This window comes from Coffea arabica, chromosome 9e (assembly GCF_036785885.1).
Source record: "Coffea arabica cultivar ET-39 chromosome 9e, Coffea Arabica ET-39 HiFi, whole genome shotgun sequence".
Taxonomy (NCBI): Eukaryota; Viridiplantae; Streptophyta; class Magnoliopsida; order Gentianales; family Rubiaceae; genus Coffea; species Coffea arabica.
The window spans coordinates 40,600,403-40,617,824 of NC_092327.1; the positions used below are offsets into that span (position 1 = coordinate 40,600,403).

The 17,422-nt window shown below is 36.7% G+C and overlaps 1 protein-coding gene across 1 annotated transcript; it reads right to left on the bottom strand.

Annotated features, from left to right (window-relative positions):
* Positions 1 to 2,548: 2,548 nt before the first annotated feature.
* LOC113710414 (translation initiation factor IF3-1, mitochondrial) lies at positions 2,549 to 11,721 on the bottom strand. Its single transcript, XM_027233411.2, has 8 exons — positions 11,233 to 11,721; positions 11,059 to 11,149; positions 10,445 to 10,512; positions 5,005 to 5,103; positions 4,423 to 4,479; positions 3,970 to 4,038; positions 3,601 to 3,669; positions 2,549 to 3,520 (listed from the first exon to the last, which is right to left on the bottom strand). The coding sequence occupies exons 1-8, from the start codon at positions 11,431 to 11,433 to the stop codon at positions 2,672 to 2,674; spliced, it is 1,503 nt and encodes a 500-aa protein (XP_027089212.2). The 5' UTR covers positions 11,434 to 11,721; the 3' UTR covers positions 2,549 to 2,671.
* Positions 11,722 to 17,422: the final 5,701 nt, after the last annotated feature.

Genomic DNA, 17,422 nt, shown 5'->3' on the forward strand with positions numbered 1-17,422 from the left:
GTCCCTGCGGAAGGGAAAAGAATTTCACGCTCTTCCTTTCGGGAAGGGAGGATTAGGGAAATTCTATTGATTGCAGCTTTCTCCAGACCCCCCGAAAAGACATGAAAAAAAATGGCTCGAATGATACGATCACTCCATCACCCAAAAATGAAAGGGGTGATCTCGTAATTTTTGGTCTGTGAAGATGCATTGTTAGGTGCTCCATTTTTTCCCATTGAGGCCAAACCTAAACCTGTGCTCAAGAAATAGCTGTCCATACACTGATAAGGGATGTCCAGTTTTTCACTACTCAACTATTAATAATATATTTTTACCCATTAAATTATTAAGAGTATAAATTTTGGCCCTTTCTATCTAATTTTACCATTAATTTTGTCAGATCTAACTAATAGTAGTATGTCTTGCAAATCATAGGAACCCTTAGATTCGTTAGAATTAACGATGAAATCAGATAAAATGGTGCAAAACTTACGCATTTGATTGTTCAGTAAGTAAAAACATACTATGAATAATTAAGGGACCAAATTTTAACTATATATTAATAATAATTAATTAAGGAGCCAAATCTTGACTATTCAAAAAGTTCAACTATGACTATCCAAGTAAATTGCTCGAGAATTTTTAACCGAGAAACTTAAAGAGTACAAAATAAAATAACAAACCCAGAGTCGAGAGAGTGAAGGAAACTGTGACAACGACCCAAAGTCGGAAATGGAGGCGTTCCAACTTGGGTGTTGGGTAATTGGGTTAATGGTTCTGGGTTTACTCTACCTGCTTAGCGAGCAGTCTTCTTTATCGGAGTTTTAAACACTTAGGTGGCGTTTGATTCGCACATCGGAATTGGATTCGGATTTGGAATCGGATATCTTGGGTTTGGAATGAGGTCATTCATTCCAATACATTTGTTTGGTTCAAGTACCTGGAATGTGTATCATTACTATAGTTGATGTTTGGTTCGTCGACTCTTTCGGAATGGAATATAATAAATATATTATAAATCACATTGTAAATGATAGTTATTGGCTCTTTGTAAATGAGATATAAGAAATTTTTACTAATTAAATATATTAGTATAAATGTATTAGTAAATTTAGTCTAACTGATTAATAATTTCTATTAGTAAACATGTATAATTATTAGTATAATTGATAATATTAATTATATTACACAAATTAATATACATTATATAATATATATAACTAATATTATTATTATTATAAGTTTGTAACTAATTAAATTAAATATTAAATATATAATTAAATATAAATATACAAATGTTATAATATAAATATACAATTATAATTATATAATATATACAAATATTAATTATACAAATATTTTATATAAATGTAATATATATTACATATTAAATATAGTTGTTATTATATATTATTATATTTAAAATAATAATAATAATAATAATAATATAATTTATTAATATTACATACATGTATATATTATAATTATACGCACATATAATATACATTTATAAATATACATATATATTATAAATATATTATTATATAATATTAATAAATTTATAATATATATTATATAAGTATAATTATATTTAACTAAATAATTATATAATATAATAATATCATTATTATAAGTTTGTAACTAATTAAATTAAATATTAAATATAATTAATTATAATTATATGAAAGTTATAATATAAATATATAATTATAATTATATAATATATAAATATTAATTGTACTAATATTTTATATAAATATAATGCATATTAATTAGATATAGTTATTATATATTATTATATTTAAAATAATAAATATAAATATAATTATATAATTTATTAATATTATATACATGTATTTATTTTAATTATATGCACATATAATATACATTTATAGATATACATATATATTATAAATATATTATTATATAATATTAATAAATTTATAATATATATTATATAAATATAATTATATTTAACTAAATAATTATAATATATATTTATATAATGTACTAATATTATAATTATAATATATTATATATATGTATATATTATAATATATAATATATATAAATATTAATTATATCATTGTATAATTATAATATGTAATTGGATTTGTTTCTTGGAATCAAACTTGGGAATCGGACAAAACCCACCAAAATACTTGAGAATGGAGAAACACCAAATTTTTAGAAATCATTCCAAGATTTCAATTCCCATTCCAGTGAACCAAACACCATTTATGGGGTTCATTCCATTCCCCGAATCCGATACCCTCTTACCAAACGCCCCCTTAGTATAGTTTTCGCGCTTCCTTTGCTGTTTTAAACCATTAATTTAAGTTATTGAGCTATTTTGCACACCCATTGTGGTCATTTTTTGGAAGCCAACAAAAGAGGAAATTGGGACCAGATGGACCTTCTGATTGCTTGCTTCACCTGTCAGTAAAATGCTAATACATTCCTTTCAGACGAGGAATGTTGCAGAGCAAACACATGAACGTGTTATTTCTCCCTTGCGAGAAGGATGAACAAATTTCCAGCACACAACCGGAAATTTCTCGAGAGCTGCTGAACAGAAACCAGGCCTGATGAATAAATATATTCCTGTATGACTTCTCAGGGAAAAACCATTGCTGTATGAATTCTCAATACGAATACTAGTGTTTCAAATACCAAGTGATCCACGAGGCTTTTATCTTTGCACCTTAGCTTGGCCATCAAAAGTCCTGTTTGGTATAACGTTTGTGCTTTCCCCACTAAATACACCCCATCTACCTTGCTCGTCCCTATTAACAGCTTGCTCCCTGCCAAATTTGAAGTTAGACATGGGTCCATTCTGATGCCCGGCCGCCCTTGGAGGGCTGGAATTCCTCCTGCTATCAGGTGCATTCCTCTGCTTGTATCTATTAACTTCTGCTGGTGCATTCTGTTTCCCATGAGCGTCATTGCCTTGTCGAGCTCTGAAGACACCATAACTTGGGCCCTGGGGATCAGGATTATTTGGAGCAAAATTTTGTCCGTGGTTCCTGGAGTTTGTAGATGCAGGATACGCATGATTGACACCTTCAGTTTTTCTTCTTTGGGGCGATGCATTCATATTCAATGGTGGTTGCCTTACCCTATCAGGAAACTGGGGTCCTGACTGCAATGTGTCTCTCCCACCAGGTCGTGGATAATGTGAAGAACCACCTTCTGATGAGCTCGATGGTTCACGTGCAATTGAGAATTTCTCACTCCTTGAACTCTTAGAAACCCCATCTGCATTGTCGTTGAGGTCAAAAAGTTCATCAAAATCATCATCTGCATTAGCTGTTGTCCAGCCAGATATTTCCTTTTGCTCAACATCATCTCTTTCTTCAGAAAGAACGTCATCATCACCTTCCACCTCTTGAACACTAGCACTTGCTGCTTTCTTGTCCATAGATGCTCTCTTTAATGAGCCTTTTTTTAATGGACCATACTTAACATGCCTCATAATAACATGTGCCTGATCCTTTTCCTCCACTCGGGTATCAGTTTCAACAACAGATATATCTTCAATCTAAATATCAAAGTGTTATTGCCAAAATCAAAAAGTAAAAGAGGTTTGTGCAGAGCCACGAAATTACGAAGTATACTTACCAAAGCAGAGAATCGAGAAAACAATGTTGCAGAGTCCTCACCCTTATCCACATTACCAATAGCTACACACTGGTCAAAAAAAGGAAACATGAAAAATATTTTCCAATTGAAATATAAACCAATTCCAGTAGAAAAGAAGATTTTAAGCAAATGGGCAATTTGCAAGTGTCAAAGTGTCAGAACGAAACTAATGATTCAGTCTTATTTCCAAGTTTATATATAAAACTAGCACAATTTCCAATAACAATCAGGTATTCTGACACTTGATGATGCGATCGCTCCGTTAGTATAGGCTTGATAAAATACTCCGTTAGCTCATTCCAGGGAAAACCATTAGCTCTAAACTATAACAAGGAAGAAGGACAATACCTTGACACGATAGCCGCTCTCCATTAGTCTCTTTGCCATGTCCGCTTTAATTTGTAAGTCATTGGGTGTCTGGAAAGGGAAAAGAAAAGGGGGTAAAAAAATACTGTCATAGTATCCGTGGGATCCAAATTAAGCATCAGAACTCAAGCCACTGTCTTGTTGATTTTGCTGAAATAACTCTGAAAAAGAAACGTAGTCTGAAAAGGCAATAGACATATACAATCATGCAGCAATCACCAGATACAGTTTTGACGACTAAAAGGGGACACTTTGTATGCAACAACAGATATAAAATAGGCCCTATAAATTTTTTCAGATAAAATTTCACAACAAGTGGACAAGAATTATTGATAGATTGAGGGCTCCCACAAGCACTAAACCAAAACAATGGTAAAAATATCAACTGCAATAAGACTTACTGGTGTCCAGAAAGGCAAGGAATAAAACACTTACAATTTTAGCAGCAAATCGAACTTCTTTGCAGCCTCCGTTGCGTAAACTAACTTTAGACTGTGTTAAATAGACCAAAAAGATTAAACTTGGCCCCAGATTAAAAAGAAGAGAAAAGGCACTATATCATTAATTCATAATCTCACATACTACAAGAATTAGTGAACCGACATGTCTGAAATATCCAAGCAGGAAAACTATGTAACTTCATAATTCACATGCATGCATAAGCATGTTTTGACTTCTCATCACATATCTCTATGCAATATCAACCATATAGGCCCAAATGCACAAGAACTGTGTCAAATAAAGCAATAAACTAGGAAGTTGTATGAAACAGTAATCTTGGTAAACTACTTAGGATCGTGCTGCAGTAAAATCCACATGACTACAGTGCATTTCAAATATAAATCACGCTACTATCATTAGGAACCTAAACACGAGCAAAAAAATGAGATCCACAAACAATAAAAAGATAGCTGCAGTAAAATCCTCAATAAAGGACAAAAATGTCGAGTTAATCAGTGAAATGATTCAATTCAACCCCTTGAAAAAGGCAAAGGTGCAAGTAAAAAGGTATCGTACCCTTTGTTTGGAGCGTTCTTTTTCCTTTAACTCTTGTTTATATTTTTCTTTGTAGTAGTCCATAAGTTTGCACACAGGAGGCTTGGCATTTCGTTGAACCTGAAGAAGCACCCCATCCCCCAGCCAAAGGGGGGAAAAAAAACAAGAACATAGATTAGATTAAGAGCCATATGTCTCTCTCTCTCTCCCTCTCTCTCTCACACACATATGCAAACCCACAAGAAGAAAGGACTAATTAAACCATATGCTTATGGACCTGAGAAACTAAGAAGGATATTGCTTTTTTAGGAGCTTGTAGTGTTCAAAAGCAACAGACCTAGGGTAGGCCTTGATTCAATTACATATTTAATGAACCTCATTTAGAAACTAGTGCCTTTAATTAAACAAACTGCTAACATTAGCCTATCGAAGGCAAAGCTCTATATCCTTTTTGAGACAAAGGTACAGACAGGCACATAACCAATTTTACTTGATGTATAAACTATCTCTCAGGATCTGTGGGCTCCCAACTATCTACGGGAAAGGGCTCTGTGTGGACTCAGGACAAACCCCAGAGAAGTAAACTCGAGACATTCTGGGGATGTTGCATCTCTGGGCAACCAGCACTTGCTTGGACATCATGGAGGATCTGGATCCGTTCAACAAGAATGGACAAGTGCAGGAGGATCCAAATCTGCTGCAGAGGGTAGAAGGCAGAAGAGATGGAGTGGAAGACTGCCAATCAGCAATTGGAGAAGGCAACGCCATGCCTTATCACGACACAATTGGGGTCAAACTATCACCCACGAAGAAGATGGGTAGGAGAGTCTCTTTCTCTCTTCCCTTTAACCTTGGGTATAGACTGGCGAGAAGCAGCCGGGAGGTTCATTTTCCCTGCCCCCGGTATAATAGGAGCAGAACTAAGGATCAAAATAGACAGAGAAGAGGTGGGACACCACATGGACTTTGTGATGAGAGCTTGGCCACTTCTGGAGGAACATCGAGACCCAGGAAGGCAGAGGAGAGTGGCCAGAATGTGGAATATAGGGAGACGAATACATAGACAGGCGATGCATGTGCCAGGGTTCAATCTGATCAGGAAGTTTAGCCAAATGAAGATCATCACTTGGAATGTGCATGGGGCTGGAAGCACAACCCAGATGTAGTCATAGTTGTAGAAACTAAGATAGGAGGACAAGCAGCTGTGAACATGTACGTGAGCCTACCCTTTAGTGGGTACAAGATTGTGGACTCAGTTGGAAGGAGAGGAGGTCTCTAGCTCTTATGGCATCCTAACGAAGTTCGGGTCAACATCATCAGTAAAACAGAACAAGAAATTCATGCTCTAGTGCAAGTATCCTCGGATACTCCCTCTTGGTTTCTTTCAGCTGTGTATGCTAGCCCAAACTATAATAATAGGGTCATTCTGTGGGAGAATCTAAAACATGTAGCCTCCCAGAACTCCCTTCCCTAGTTGTGTCTGGGAGATTTTAATGAAAAGTTATCCAATTTGGATAAGTTAGGGACAACCCCATCAATCAAAATCATGCTACAGTCTTTCAAAGCTGTCTGGACTTTTGTAATTTGCTAGACATGGGCTACTCTGGCCCTAGATTTTCTTGGCTTAATAAACGTTTTAATAAGGGTTTGATTCTTGAGAGAATAGATAGTGTTCTGCAATCCTTACTGGAACTCCCTGTTCCCAGACTCGGTTATTCATTTACCTAGAACTAGATAGGACCACTGCCTGATTTTAGTCAATCTCTTCCTTCCTGTTAGACGTATGAAAATTTTTAGATTTGAAAAATTTTGGTTGGCTGAACCTTCCTTAAAAGAGGTAGTTCAACAATCTTGGGGTGATAATAATAGCTTGATGCTTTCTATTGTTAAGTTTACTGACTCTGTCCAAATTTGGAGTAAAACCACTTTTAAAAATATCTTCAAGGAAAAAAGGATTCTGCTGGCCAGAATCTGGAGCATCCAACAGAGGCAGCAGAACGACATCTCCCATCACCTTGTTGACCTTGAAGCCCAACCTCTGAGTGAGTATAATTTGATCCTTATCCAAGAAAAGGAGCTCTGGTGTATGAAGTCTAGACTTAACCAAGTGATCTGGAATGATTTAAACACAAAATTTCTCCAAGCTGCTACTATTCAAAGGAGAAAAAGGAACCGTATTCACACACTCAGAACCCTTGCTGGAAATTGGATTACTGATCACAGTCAGCTTAGGGACCATATCTGTCTCTACTACCAGAAGCTCTTTTCTACAGATATGGTTTGTTCCTTTAGGGAACCCGATGGGTTTCCTGTCATGAGGAGAATTCAAGATGCTAGTACAAAATTGCAACTGGGTAGAGTTCCCTCTCCTCAGGAAATAGATTAGGCCATCATGGACCTGAAACCCATGAATCTTTCAATCTTTCTGCTTACCTCCTGCTTTCTTTCAATCTTTCTGGACTGAAATCAAGGGCTCTATTTATAAGCTAGTCAAAGAATCTTTTGTTTCCTCCAATTTGCCTGAGGGAGCCAATGAAACCTATATTTGCCTTATTCCTAAGATCAGTGATCTGGAGAATATCCAACAGTACAGGCCCATCAGCCTTTGCAACACCCCTTACAAGGTGTTATCCAAACTTCTAGTCAACAGAATCAGGCCTCTCATGGATTCCATTATTTCTCCTACCTAAACCAGATTCATACCTGGCAGAAGAGGCTCAGATAACATTTTTATTGTCCAAGAAGCCACACACTGCTTAAACAAAAAGAAATGCAGGAATGCCTTCTGTGCTTTGAAAATTGATCTGGAAAAGGCTTATGATAAGTTGGAGTGGTGTTTTATCAAAGCCCTGCATCACTTTGACTTCCCTCCTACCTTATGCTCTGTTATAATGAAGTGCATTTCCTCCTGCAGAGTGGCCATCCTCATTGATGGCACTCCTACTAAATTGGATTCTTCCCTCAAGAGGTATCAGACAGGGGGACCCTATTTCCCCATATATCTTTCTTTTACGTATGGAGTACCTTTCTTTCAGTATTGAGCAGGCAGTCCAACAGGGCAGTTGGGAAGCTTTAACAATAGGTGGGTGGGTGAGGGGGGGGGGGGGCTTGCTATTTCCCATTGTATGTTTGCAGATGATATAATCCTTTTGTCTAGCTGTCGTAACTCTTCTATCTCTGAGGTCAAATCCATTTTGGATAATTTTTGTCTGCGCTCTGGTCTCACCATCAGCCTTGAGAAATCAAAAGTCTTCTTCTCCAAAAACACTGATCCTTCCAACCCGACCAAAATCTCTTCTTTCTTAGGCGTGCACAGCACAGATGATCTAGAGAAATACCTAGGAATGCCTCTTTCCCATACCAGAATCTCTCCACAAAATCATGCTTTCCTGGTAGACAAAATTAGACAAAAGCTAGCTGGCTGGAAGGCAAATCTTATTTCCTTTGCTGGAAGAAAAGCTATCATTCAACAAGTTTCTTCTGCCATGTCTTCCTTTTATGCACATTGTGCTCCTTTACCTAAGTCCACTTGTGATACTATTGACAAGATACAAAAAGACTTCCTATGGGGCTCCACCACAGATAAGAAAAAGCTTCATTTAGTTAAATGGGATGCTGTAGCTACCCCTCTCTGTCAAGGCGGACTAGGAATTCGCAAGACTGCTGATGTGAATAAGGCTGCTATGGCTGGCCTCTGCTGGAGATTAAGACGTCAAAAGGACCAACCTTCAGCTCAGATTTTGAACCACAAGTATGTCAAGGAAGACTGTTCTAACCACCAGAGAAAACTCACCCTGAATGAGAAACAGGGGTCAATTAACAAAAAGTGTTTTGAAGCTAGGTGTTGATCTCTATAATAGAGGAAAAAATTGGACAATTAAGAATGGCAATACTGTGAGAATATGGCTTGATGATTGGACGGGACTAGGACCTCTCTGACATCTCATTTCCGGCCCTGTCACTGAAGGGGAAGACACTATGGTGGTCGCTCAGATATTTGGAGAGAGAGATTCTTCGAACCTCAACAAAATTTCTGTCATACTACCAGAGCTTGTAATTATGGTTATCAAGACCATTCCTAGACAGACCACCTCTCCTGCAGAAGATTCCTTGAAGTGGCAATTTACCCCAAGTGGTCAGTTCAGTCTTAAGACAGCAGTTGAATTAATTTGCTTGAATAACACTGCTGATGATAGTTCAGAAAGGGACTGGATATGGAAAGTGATAGCTAGCAATCGAGTAAGACATTTCTTATGGATTGCATGCCAAGATAAACTCCCAACAAAAAGCAATCTACTCGAAAAATCCATTGTCCAGGAAGAATGCTGCCCACTGTGTGATCACAACAGAGAGGACACCTACCATAATCTGATTTTCTGTCCTAAGGCCAAAATCTTATGGAAAAGACTTGCTGTCCCTTGGAACTTTTGTCCTTTGCTGGTCAGAATTTATGCTCTTGGCTAAAGAAAGTATGCTGTATGCCAGACCATTCACCCTATTATGGGATTCCCTGGGGAACCATGGCAGAATTTGGCTGCTGGATGCTTTGGAAGGATAGAAACAGGACTATCTTCAAACCTCAATCCCCCCCCCCCCAAATAAACTTGTACATAGCTACAATTGTTAGAGCAACAGAATTCCTAAGCATAGGTCCTTTGAGCAGGAAAACCACCAGATACAAGGACCTTGTCTTGGTTGCTTGGGAACCACGCCCACCTCATGCATTCAAACTAAACAGTGATGGAGCTTCATTTGGTAACCCCGGGCCAGTAGGGCCAGGACGAATCATACGAAATCATTTAGGGAATGGATAAGTGGCTTTAGTAGAAATCTGGAATGGGCTTCTGCTGGCAAAATCCCTTAGCATACAGCATATTCATATTGAGCTGGATGCTAGTGTGCTAGTTCAAAAGATCTCTAAAGATAATTGTGATTCTTGTTCTTACTATCCTATTATTAATGACTGCAGGACTATCATGAGAACCTTCCTCACAACCACTGTTAAGCATGTATTCAGAGAAGCAAACTGCCGCGCAGATCCTTTGGCAAAAATGGGTGCAGAAGCTGAAGAATAAGGACTCAAGGTTTTCAATGAGCAGCCTGCAGCCATTTCGAAATTAGTTGAGAATGATTATAGGGCATCCTGTTTGCCCCCTTTTGTAAAATCAAGCACTTAAGCTCGAATTTGTTGTTCTGGTTATCTTTTTTTTTTTGGTCAGTGCAAGGAACTCCCTTTCCTACCAAATAAATAAACTATCTCTCAAATTCCAAAGGTTTAGCTCAATATTCCTCAGACTAAACTAACCTTATGGCCCCCGCTCTACATTAGCAGTATCTGCTTGGTTATTAACAAGCTGCCACATGCTCTGATGTATAGGAAGGCCACAACATGTCGTAACAACAAATATCAAGACAACATGTCGTAACAACAAATATCAAGATTGAGGTGAAAAAGATTTACCTCCACCAAATCAAGCTCCAAACTCCTCGCACGCTTTAGTGCTTCATACCTTGATACAACAGAGTGGCCTATGAATATAAACGAGTTTAAGTAAACGATTAGAGCAGACTCACCCACAAAATGAAAATCAATTTAAAATGAGGCCTCTTCCTTAGAATCCATAGAAACCAATCAAAACAAAGCCATGCCAAAACACATCTAACGCGGAGGTTTAGGTCTTGCTTGAAATTTTGGTCAAGCCTATGAAACTTCCCTAACATGGATAATGTTTAACAGATCGAGCCTCAGCTTTTAAAGCCTGTAGCCAGCTTCTTCTTCCCCTTTTTTTTTCCCTGGGACCCCTAAATTCTAGTCTTCAAAAATCAACAACTGAGTTATTGAAAGGCAAATAGAAATAGAATGATTAAGAAGACAAGAGATGATCCTCGTCAGGGGTAACTAAATGCAGAAGCACCATGGTGCCATGTAAACAGACAAGAAGACACAACGTATAATTTCCTCCATATTACCATTCGAACTGGAACAAATTTCGATGCTAAAGTGAATAATGCAGGACATGTCAAAATTCAGAAAGTGAGCACAAATTTGTTTTGGGTGTATCTAGTTGCTGTCACCTTCGTCAGTGACGAGTCGAATAACATCGGCGGTGACTTGCTCATTCAATCTCGGCCCGTCGGCGTGCTTCTCTTCCTTCTTTTTCATGAACTGCAATTGCCCAGACATTGCTCCATCAACTAAATTGTCAAAGTAGATTCTTATTCAAACAAAATTCAGAGACGAGTAGTCACCTGAACCGGAGCAGCGAAGCATCTGACATTGGTAGGCAAGTCGAGTTGAGGTGTGTGGCCAGGTGAGCTCGGAGAGTGCAAAACTGAAATCTTGGTACGATTGGCTGAAATAGGACTGTGAATCTGAAGGTAGGACCTTGAGAATTGGTTCCACAATTTGGTATCGATTTGAGATCGCCTGACTCGCCTCCAAAATGCCATTTCTCTTCCTCTCTCTTTTTTTTTTCCCCCTGATTTTATTTCCACATGAATTCGGAACTAGAACCCTAGTTATAGTTAAAACTTGAAAACAAGTTAATCGAGAAATCTGCAGCGAACAACTAGAGAACAGACAGGGGGACTGAGAAGACGGGACGACGTCGCTGGCCCGGGAAAAACAGAAGGATCGGGTTAAGCGGATCAATATGGCTCTAGTTAGGTTCTGCTCCTTGGGCCTCGGCCAACTAGAAAATACCTAATTGCCTGAATATCCAATTTCATGCATCACATATTCAAATCGATCAATATCGAGTGAGTCGCTATATATATAGAATTATTTAGAATTCGAAAATTAGTATTATACCGATTCCCTCCGTTCCGATTATATCTTGGGTGAGTCGTATCGAACTCGATCAAGATGACTACTCATGTACTCCCAACCTCTCAACTCAACACCATTAGAAGATAAAACAACATGATGTTTAGTTTCGTGAATACTTTTACAAATTTTTTAGAACGAGAATTCCCCTTTTGCATCATTTTAATTCTTTTGGCTAACGTAATATTTGGAAAACCAGCTTTGAAAAGAAAAAAATGATCATGTGCTTGAGATACATGAAGTAGTAGTTTAATAGCCATAATTAAAACTATTTTTTTAATAATTAAATGATTAAAACTCGATGATTCTGAAAGTTTAGTGGCTATCCTAATAAATTGCACAATAGAAAATGTTAGTAATGGCCTAATGGGCTGTGTTAGTGAAGTTTTGTAGTAGTAAATTTTCATATTTCTACAAGTAGGTTTCGGGCAGCCATTATCTTGGGCTTGGAAGTAGACGCAGGTAGTGCGCCCAATTGTTCAGCTTGCTTCGCCCATTCGAAACCGTCTCATATACCTCCAGATTGTTTGGATAACTTGGGAGATATTTTACGTTTGTGATTTGTCAATTATTGAAGTGCATTTAAATACTAAAATAATTGATTGGTGATTATAAATTCAAATAGTACATCATCTCAATTAATCCCATCAACCAAGAGAGAATTGAGAGGATTTAAAATTTTTCGTCAAATTCCTCGATCAGAATGCATCGATTAATTTGAATAAAATTTTAGTAAATTATTTGTTGTACTTCTCAAACTAGACTTGATAAATATAAAATTTGAAAATTAGACTATATACTAAACAAATAACTGAACATAACTACACAAAGTTACCTTGAACTTGGTCTTGGCCCGATCGCGAGCGGCTTGATTCGTGAACACCCCTAAACTTGGCCAAACCTCAATATTGTTCAGGTGAATATTTCTTTAGTTCAACTTTTTATGTTAGAGGTGACGTTGCATTAACTATTCTTGCCAAATTTTACCAAAGAAAAACGAAATGAACAAACAAAAATATTGGGGACTTGACTTTATCGAAGTCCAAGGTCTATAATTATCAAAAAATAAAAATAATAAAAAAAAAGTCCAAGGTCTATGGAGTGTAGGATTCAATTTTGACGGGCATTTTTTTTTTTTTTTATAATACAGCTCAGCCGGTCCAAGATATTTTCTCTTTTTGATGGACTATTGTCATTTACCAAAAAGTACGGTATATGTAGTCGCCAACAGCATGATGAAGTGTATCCAAGCCACAAGCAACTTCAACGTCACTAAATCCGTATTCGAGAACTGAATATTGATGGGCCGAGATTAATTAATCGAATCACAAATTAACTGACTAACTAACTACATGGAAGATCCCCATCCCTCCCAATAGTTTTGTCAACACGAGTCAGCAATGACGGGCGACATCCTCACAAAGAATCGTGTGTTTGAATTGTACTGTCCGTGTGAGGGCTGTGTTAATTGACGATTTATAAGAATTTCTGTAAGGAATTTGTGATTCCAAAGACACGTTCTGACTCGTGGTGATGATCGGAATCGAATCTATCCAAACTTTTCATTACCCAAAAAATAATAATAATTTTGAACGGACCAACAGCAACAGCATGATGAAGTGTATCCAAGCCACAAGCAACTTCAACATCACCAAATCCGTATTCAAAGACTGAAAATTGATGGGCCAAGATTAATTAATCCAATCACAAATTAACTAACTAACTAACTACGTGGAAGATCCCCATCCCTCCCAATTGTTTTTCCAAAATGAGTTGTCTATCATTAGTCTAAGATTCCACAACTGAACTCAAAAATTGAGATGCATTGAAATGGTTAGAGAAGCAATGACAACACAAGTTGGTAATGATAAGTTGTATCCTCACAAATGATGTGTGTTGGAATTGTGCTGTGTCTATATGAAGGCTGTGTTGGTGAGTGATTTGTAAGAACTTCTGTAAGGAATCTATGATTTTGAAGGCATGTTCTGACTCGTGGTGATGATTGGAATCGAATCCATCTAAACGTTTCATCAAAAAAAAATAATTTTTAAGGGACCCACAATTAGATTCATATTGTGGTCTCCCCGTGGCAGGGTTCTACCCAAACACGTTTTGGATTGAAATTTGAAGATTTGTTCGTATGAGCTTACGTCGTAATATCTCTTCTGACTACTGAAAGAGGAAAAGTCATAAATATTCGTCCGACCGTAATAACAAATCCTACATTGGACTGTTGGGGCCGAAAGAATTCAAAATTTTGCAAGTTCACAATATGCATCACGGCGTACGTCATGTGTGTTTACAATTGGGAAGGTTTTATTTTTACTATCACTCATTCTTCTTTTTTTTTTCGATTAGAATCTTCAACTTCAATACATGGAACCAATTAGAAACAATTAATGTTTCCTATGCTAGTAATATTGTAGTAAAATATTTTTTATACATTTGTAAGCTTTGATGTATAATGCATGATCTCGTTTGCATTAGTGATAGAACAGCTACACATGATTTTTATTTTTTTTCCTAATTTGAACATGTGTGTACGTATAATTAGGACTGATGGTTAAACAAAAAAATAAATAAAAATTCACACTACTACAGCATAAAAATTATCATTTTTAAGTAGGATTATTATCACTTTACCCCGTTAAATTATATTATTATTATCAATTTATTCCCTAACGCTATTCTTTTAGTCATTTTATGCCAATAGGTAATTCAATTCGGCATATTAACAAATTTTGGACAAAATTACCCTTTTATTTTATAGCATTACTACATTGTTATTATCACTTTATTCCTTTAAATTATAGTGATACAATCATTTTACTCTATAACATTATTTACTAGGTGTTTTACTCCATTGTTAACCTAACCAGTATATTCAAAAAAAATTTAATGTATTTAACATTTTTATATATAATTAAAAATAAAAATTTGGAATGGTTTTTCTTCATTTTTTTCACTCTAAGAGTTCCAAAAACATAAAAATAAAAGAATTTTCTCAAATTTCTTTTTCACACTTATTAATGCTAGGAAAAGAAAAGGAGATAGGAGAGTAGGAGACAAAAATTAGATTTTGAAAAGAAAGAAAATAAGGAAGAACCTAATATTATTGTATTACTTTAATGTTGTCGGGAGTAGCATTGGAATTAGGTAATAAATAGAAAAGTAAAGTAATTTTAAAATAATAAAAATATTGAATTCTTTCTTATTTGTACTTTTTTAAAAAAAAAATACAAATAAGACTCTCTCTTTCTCTATCTCTCCCCCTCTCGACCTTTCTATGTTTTTCAATATTTAATAAGATTGTCAAGAAGAAAGAAATTAATGCTCTGACTCTTTTTTTTTATGCTAAAAAAGAGAAGAGTCATTCCAAATTTTTTATTATTTTTATTATACTAAGAGGAGGGTACTTTCTTCTAAAATTTTTTAACTTGCTAAATTGATTTAACGGTGGAATAAATTGTCTAAAACATAACTCTAAGGGTAAATTGATAATAAGGCTATAGTTTATGGGGATAAAGAAATAATGATAATTTTAAGAGCTAAAGATGTCTGTTTACTTGAATTAACAAACTCTGCTAAGTTTGACCATTAATTCTGGGGGTAAAATGACTAAAAAATAATGTTAAAGAAAAAATTGATAGTAGTACTAAACTTTAAGGAGATAACGTGATAATAACCCTTAATCAAAATCAAATTCGAAAGGATATGGTTGCCTACTTTCTCTTATATTTGGGATTCAACATAGGCATGCGTCACGAATGTAAAAGTACTGTACTATTAGAAAGGGATACATATAAATTGGCTTGAAAGTGCTCATCTAGAGCAAAGACGGGAAATACTCATTGCATCTGTAACAGAGCTGCTGTAAAAGCTCAGAAACGTAGAATGTAATTCAGGGGCCGCCATTTTTAATACAGCACAGCACAGCGTGAACTAAACTAGTACTAATAGACGATTAGTCGGACATTAATTAGTGCATGCTTTGGCCTCAGCTGACTGAAGAATGGAGATCCATGTATCATATTACACACTCACACATACATATATAAATGGGAGTCGTGAGTGATTCAGGTAAAGGAGCATTATACGCTGGAGTAGTATACTTTTATCCCTGGATGCTGGAGGCCACCATGCATCTTCAATCCTGCGATGGTTAAGATAAGGAAAAGGAAACATGATAATTAAGTCGTGTGTCGTGCTCTATCACAAAATCATTTTCGATACTGTATTATCCATTCCAACGTACAAAAGGCCCCACGACTCAAAGTTTTCATAAATTCAACGGGCTTATTAATTTGCTTGACGACCCCAGCAGCAACGCTGTTGCATATTCTGCATGGCAACAGCCTCACTTTTGTTGAGTATTATTGGGGTCAACCCCAGTAGCAGTAGCAGTAGGTTGCTGCAATGCAATCCTGCATCAACGGGCTCATCCTGTGGTTTATAATTTGCTCGAGGAGCTAGTCTTCCGCGAGATCATGCCCTCATCAGCAATTTCTGAATCTGATTGCTGAATGATTCAATCAAGGACCACATAAGTTTAGAAAAGGAACTCCAAAGGTCGATGACACCGTCCCATAATAATTCAAGACAATATTTTTAACTATTTTTAAAACATTAAATGCAGTAGGGGAAAACAAAAAAGTGCTCAAGGGAGGAATTAGCAGATGGAGGGCGGTGGGGAGTGGGATTAATTGGCTTGGACGTTAATGTTGGGACGTCCTGGAACTGGAAGAAGATGAGGATGTGCTGATGCCGCATGCACATATATACTTGCACTGAGCCCACCTCAATCCTCTCTTCTTTGTCTTCTAGTACAAACAAAGAAGGAGGCAGTATTGAACCAAAGAAGGAGGGAAGGTGAGGGGAGGCGAATCCGCCCCAACCACCCGATCGATGGGACTGTGATTGTCCATTCGCGAGTCATCCCCCAAACTACATACTCTAATGTTGGGTGAGGGGACATATCTCCCTTCTCCTATCCTCCTCAACATTTTTTCTTTTTTTTTTTTTATCGTAACGATAACGTTTCTATAACCCTCCTCAAAATTTTTCACCCTTTCAATTATTCGACCAGAATCAGTTTGTTTGTAGTACTGGAATTGGAATACTAGTAGTACGAGCTGCAATGATAGTCCGACCCCAAGATTTCGTTTGATCACGATCAGTTCATGTGGTGGTAAGCTTTTGGCATTCCCAGTTTTGACTACTGCTTGTCTTTCACAAGTAGAAACCGAGGCAACAGGCATTTCACATTTTATTATCATATGATCATCATCCAGACAAGCCTTCAAGCAAAAGGTGAAGGACACATGAATGAATATTGAAAGTACACCACCATTATTAATTTCATCCTTCAGTACTGCAGTATTTATTGGTCTCACTGGCTCCTTCACATCCCTTGCCTAATTCATACCCAACCCAACCTTTCAACAACAAATTCTCGACTGTGTTCTCTACGCATCTGCTTCCTGTTGGTGTATCAACTATCAATAGTGTGCTCTCACTGAACTCGTGCTACAGGTCTCTACCATGAGATTTTTGTTTTTCTTTCTTTCCCCTGCAGGAAGCGGTGGATCAATTTATATTAACGGCAACACAAAT

What these genes read in the sequence shown, in the direction of transcription:
- LOC113710414 (XM_027233411.2), bottom strand. Translation starts at nt 11,433, where the DNA reads ATGGCATTTTGGAGGCGAGTCAGGCGATCTCAAATCGATACCAAATTG. An exon ending in TTCGATTTGCTGCTAAAATT is followed by an intron (nt 4,039 to 4,422) that starts GTAAGTGTTTTA and finishes TTCCCTTTCCAG; the next exon opens with ACACCCAATGACTTACAAAT. An exon ending in TTTCTCGATTCTCTGCTTTG is followed by an intron (nt 3,521 to 3,600) that starts GTAAGTATACTT and finishes TTTGATATTTAG; the next exon opens with ATTGAAGATATATCTGTTGT.